Genomic DNA, 6,000 nt, shown 5'->3' with positions numbered 1-6,000 from the left:
TTACAACCCTTAAGGTCTTCATCAAAATACATAAGTTTTATTTCCTTTTTTCCTGTATTGGTAATGTATAACTCATGTAAAAAAGTAGTGGTGATGTAAGAAAAATGTCTGAAATCTTGTGGCCACAATAAAAATGTTAAAAAAAAATACCTTGAACAAAAAGACAAAGTCCGTGTGCACAGGCACAGGTTTACCTTTGACCAGTGGCGACTCCTGAATTTTTTTCAGGGGGGGCAATTTTCCCCCGTTATGGCTACACGGACCATAAATGTCCACAGGACTGAAGTAAATTGACCTAGGTAGCAAATCAATTGGCCGAACTTGTTTTTGCCTGGTAAATTCAGGTATCAATATAGACAATATCTCTTCTCTCCACTAGGTGGCAACACTGAACAAGTTAAAGGTGGCAAACTAAGGTAGCCTAGTAAGCTAGACCCACCCGCCTAGCGGCCAAAAATATTTTTGCCTACGAGTGGCAAATATTCACATTAGTCTGGCTTGCCAGGCTAAAACTAAGGAAGATTCATTGTGAAGCCTTCAAAGCAAAACATTTGGCATCACAATCAATTAATATTACATTACTCATTTATTTTCTCATATTTTTCCAGTATTCTATAATAAGTAGACACAAATTCTTAATTATAAACATATTCTAATTTCTTCATTCTAAAGAATGCAATTAAAGTGGCAGGATATAAATCCAAAACAAGTGTTTATTTAAGTTTTGAAAAAGATGAAGAAAAGCATAACCATCAAACAAACATGTGCAGCTTAATTGTGTTTTTTTTTATATGGAATTGCACCATTTTAACAACAAATAATAATTCTAAATAAATTCTGCAGTTTTTTTCACAAGAATTCCTCCAGAAAGCCATGCCTTAAAGGGATAGTTCGGGATTTTTGACATGAATCTGTATGGCATCCCCATCAATAGTGTCGTGCAAACACACTGACTTACCCCTGACAGCATCCTGTGAGTCCAGTTCTTGTCCAGTTTTGGTCCAGACGAAAGTAGTCCGGCAAGTTTGTTGGGGTCACGAAAGTAAAACGTTTTTCGTCTCAAAACAGTATGTGTTCAAAAGAGTGATATATTTGCATCACAAAACCGTTGTCAAATAAAAAGTCAGACCTCGAAATCGCTTGGCACTATTTTCTCTCCCTTCTTATCACTGCGCGCTGCCGCCAGGTGACAGCCACGGCTGTTTCATTCATTGTTTACTAGTGATGGGAATTTCGGCTCTTTTGGCTCTTAACTATAAGAAGCCGGCTCTTTCGGAAGATTTTTTATAATTATTTCTCATGACTTGTACATTCACATCGAGTACACATATCAATGCAAATTAACACGAAGGGATTTACTAGACCAATTTATATCTGGAACTATTTTCAGCCACAGCACAGGCAAAGCACCGCTGCAGGCGCAAAGACACCGCGCAGCGCCTGAAAACCCGTTTTCAGGCGCTGCGCGGTGTCTTTGCACCTTCCTTTTCCTACCTATTCCTTTAATTGCTGCAATTAACTAGTTAATTCTGATTCTATTTCTCCTCTCAGTTATAATCTGTCCTGCTTTTGAAAAGATCCTCTCTGGGGGGACAGATGCTGCCACTATACTCATCCTCCGTGCCATCACGTGTGTAAGCCGTGGATAGAGTGCAGCCTTGGTCTCCCACCAGCTTAGTGGGTCTGCGTTTCGCTGTCACCTGGCGGCAGCGCGCAGTGATGAGAAGGGAGAGAAAATAGTGCCAAGCGATTTCGAGGTCTGACTTTTTATTTGACAACGGTTTTGTGATGCAAATATATCACTCTTTTGAACACATACTGTTTTGAGACGAAAAACGTTTTACTTTCGTGACCCCAACAAACTTGCCGGACTACTTTCGTCTGGACCAAAACTGGACAAGAACTGGACTCACAGGATGCTGTCAGGGGTAAGTCAGTGTGTTTGCACGACACTATTGATGGGGATGCCATACAGATTCATGTCAAAAATCCCGAACTATCACTTTAAAAGGAAATTTAAAGTATTACAAGCATGTCAATGAACACAAAAGGCTTTAGTTATTTAGCTATATACACACAAGGTTACACAAGGTTTTGTAGTCAGTGCAACTTGGCTTAACAAGTTGGAAAAAAGGTAAGGTGCTGCTGGCTCCAATGAACACACATACTGTACAATATATAAAAACTGAAAATATGCTTAATTTACACCAAGTCAGAGAGAACTTGAGGCTACTGAAATATTCCAAGCATGGCAATGTTAAACTGCCATTGGTAAAACAACTGCCATTGGTAACACACACACACAAAAAAAAAAACCTTTTGCCTAGTAAATTCAAATATCAGATATCACTGTACCATCTGCTGCGCTACTTCCAGGGTGGAAGAGAATGCAAGGGTAGCAAAAAAGAGCATTGACTACATCACAGCCAGCTAGCCAAGTTTTCCAGTGGTACCAGTTCTTGTTAAAACTTCTTGAGTAGGTCTTCTCCCCCTTCGTAGACGCTTGATGTTTAAATTCGGTCTAGGAGGTCCTAGCTGTTTGATTGCCGTTTTCTCCTCATTGGTACGACGACTAAAGGGAACTTCTTTCAGAGACGCTATCGTATTGTTGCACTCAACACTCGCCGCCATCTTCATAGAATGTTCACACATTTCCCGCGCAACAGGCGTATGACGTAAGCACGCTGCTTGTGCGAGCACATAAAACCTAATAGAAAATGCATTGGGAGCATGATTTTCTAAAAAAACATACGTACCATTACTGTCAATGGGAGATTTTGGGGCAAATCTGAACCTGACAGAAATCGCACCAAAAGGGCGTGGCTACACCAGGCGCGACCTTAGCCTGATTGGACAATGACATTACTGTTGCCGTGGTAGTAGGAGTAGATAAAAAAAAATCTCCCTCCCTGTTTGGGAGTGCGTCGCCCAAATCGCCCCCATTAACGAGCCGCCAGTGCCTTTGACCGTGCACTGACAGTTCCATTATTCTGTCACTAAACAAACAGCTGATCACACCGAGGTGCTTGCTGACCACCGATATTTATTAGTTTGGTCCTGCTTTTCCTTTCCTGCGCAACATTATGTCTTTTCTTCTCACTTTCTGTTACTGTAGTCAGTCTTTCACGTTTCATTCCCACACTCACGTCCTCCATTTTTCTCTCCTGTTTCAAATTTGTATCCCACAATTCGTTGCGTGAACAGGGGAAGCCCACCATGTGATGCATGATGTAGTATCTTGTATTGGGTCATGGTGAAGCAGGAAAAAATAGTGGCGAATTTAGGGCCACATGGCCCTAAATTCATTGTTTTTTTTAACAAATAAAATTGGACGTCTGTGATTCAAATTCAGTAGCTTTTGGTCCCCTGAACAAAAATAACTGGGTATCAAGGAAAATTCTTTTTATGACCGACACTTGAGAAATCTGAAAGGCAGTCGACCTTTAAGGCATCATCATAACAGAAAGAAAGCACAACTTCATCACACACTTGTGAAATTCCTCTCTGCATTTAACCCATCTGAAGCAGTGAACACATACATGCGTGCACACCACGACCTTTTTTTTTTTCCTACAAGGTCATAGATTGTTATACAGTATATTTTGATCATGGATACACAATAGATTAAGGAATGTATTTACAGCAAAATTAGGGTCATTTTTTGACATGCTCATTTCAAATCGTGATATCTGGACTTATTTTATGGTGACACGCCCCATACGTGAAACCCATATTTTCATAAATCTTTCAAAAAGGTTTCTGGAAACGAAGCACAAAGAATGAATGAATGAATGAATGAATAAATAAATAGCTTGCAGTTATAGGGGAAATAATCAGTGATGGATTAGTGACAAAGCAGTGTTCCTGTTCCCACCAGGGAGTTCATTATTTGTCTGTAACAGCATGTGGTTTATTCTATTTACACCACAACATTCTGCCAACAGCAATATTTTCTAATTTATTAGCAAACATACTTTTTATTCGTTTAGTTACATTTAATATCATGGACTGTCTACGAAACAAGTTAGCTCCTTTCATCAGTGACATTATAACACCATAAACACCAGTCTTTTTTCCCCCATCTTCCCTCTTTTGAAGTTAATGACAAAAAAAATGCAGCTCGTGTCAAATTACTGAGAAACCACAAAGTGTGTTGTGTGTGGAGAAAAACTCAAAGTTAAAGCTTTACCTCTGACTGTTATAGAGTGCGAACACTACAGACTCCTTCCATAAATGTTAAACGTCTTGTTACAAAAATCACTTCAGCAAACAAATGTTTCTTTAATCAGTTTGTGGTGCGTCTAGCATACAAGTCCCCTTGAAAAGTTGTTACTACAGAAACCGTCCTCCATGTTGGTTTTATACCTCCTTGGCCCTGAAGCTGTAAAGTGATGGGTCTGATTAAAAAAAAAAAAAAACACTTGTTACTTAGGAAAACACCCAGTCTGACAGGAAAGCGGTCGAACTGGAGTCACTGTTCGATTGTTGGACATTTGACTCCATTTTAATAACTTTAGTAAACTTTTTTTCAACAGCTTTCTACATCTAGTTTGAATTTACCTTTTTATAAATTAAAATCTGCCAACAGGTTTATCCAATTACAATTATCTTTCAATCATATATCAACAATTTTGATCAGTGTGCATTTTTTTTTATTAGTACACAAAAACAATTTGTAGTAATTACAGTAGTACTACAAACATGTTTGTAGTAATCTCTCAGACAAAAACAAGAGCAAGTTCTAAAACTCTAAGATTGTGTGAATCGGTGGAAAGAGCGACCCCCTGTGTTCATATCTGGAACTTTGCTCATCATGCTGATGCAGATACCGGACATGCCATTAACTCAGCAGCAGGAAGTGTACAGAAGCTCGACCAATTCAAATCCGCTCATTTGCATTTGGCAAATATCTCCTATTTCTGTCTATAACAGGATGCTGAGGTGTGATGTTTGTGATAAACATCAGTGATAATGCGTTCAGTCGTCCTTCAGTCCTCCGAACACAGCCGTAGGGATGCTCTTCTGCTCGAGCTGCACCTCTGCACCAAAGACAAGAGAAAGACCATCAGTACTGCTGAAGGTACATCCTGACACTCAGAGTCAGCATTAAACTGTGCAGGAGAACTCACCGTCTGGTTCTCCATCTCCCTCTTCATCATCATCATCATCGTCAATGTCGATCTCATCTGGGTTAGCCTGTTTGGCTAGTTCAGCCAGTTCACTGCGAGAGGCGTCACTCCTGCACCATAATTACACACACGAATACAAAATGAGACAAAGTTTACTTATAATGCACACTGAGTGGAGTTTATGAGGAAAGGAAATAAAAAGTGAGGAAGAATGAGTCAGACCTGACGAAGAGGATCTTCTCTTTCAGTTTAGGTTTGTCCTTTTCAGCTTCTCCAGCCAGCTGCTGTGCTTTCTGTTCCAACATCATCATGTCATCAACACCACTCTGGCCTGGGACAAGGTCCGACAGTGACGGGTGGACAGAGACACGGGCGCATGCACACAGTAACAAACACAGACAGAGAGAGAGAGAGAGAGACACACACAAAAAGCGAGACACAGACAGAAAGCAAGACACAGACACACAGAGGCAGAGACAGACAGAAAGCAAGAAAGTGGCACACACAGGCAGAGAGACACGCACAGAGAGAGAGACAGACGTGCGCACACAGGCACAGAGAAAGAGAGAAAACAAGACAACACAGAGGCAGACAGAAAAAAATCCTTATCAATATATATTTTCATGTCCATCAGGCATCAACTTCAACTAGTGTTTCAAATCAGTGAATTCCAAAATTACTGCCACCCCTCAAGAAATAACCAAATGTACATTTAATATTAAAAAAAAAAAAATCATACACAAATTTCCATCAAACTCCTGGAAAAAAAATTAAAGAAACTGATATGTTTAATCCAAAATAATAACAACAACAAAGCACCTCTAAAGAATCTTTAAAAAAATAATTCTAACTATGACTGCATCATCTTTCA

At 39.8% G+C, this 6,000-nt stretch overlaps 1 protein-coding gene across 1 annotated transcript in view; it reads right to left on the bottom strand.

The window, feature by feature from the left end:
- Positions 1-4,629: 4,629 nt before the first annotated feature.
- The window catches only part of xab2 (XPA binding protein 2), a 43,675-nt gene continuing 42,304 nt past the window's right edge, over positions 4,630-6,000 (bottom strand). Inside the window, exons 17-19 of the mRNA XM_060942567.1 lie at positions 5,352-5,460; positions 5,130-5,239; positions 4,630-5,039 (exon numbers count right to left, since the gene is read on the bottom strand). Coding sequence (XP_060798550.1) covers positions 4,978-5,039; positions 5,130-5,239; positions 5,352-5,460 — 281 coding nt within the window. The 3' untranslated portion in view covers positions 4,630-4,977. The remainder of the gene's footprint in view (positions 5,040-5,129; positions 5,240-5,351; positions 5,461-6,000) is intronic.

The sequence above is a fragment of the Neoarius graeffei genome, chromosome 16 (genome assembly GCF_027579695.1).
Source record: "Neoarius graeffei isolate fNeoGra1 chromosome 16, fNeoGra1.pri, whole genome shotgun sequence".
Lineage (NCBI taxonomy): Eukaryota > Metazoa > Chordata > Actinopteri > Siluriformes > Ariidae > Neoarius > Neoarius graeffei.
This window is presented reverse-complemented; position numbering and strand designations above follow the sequence as displayed.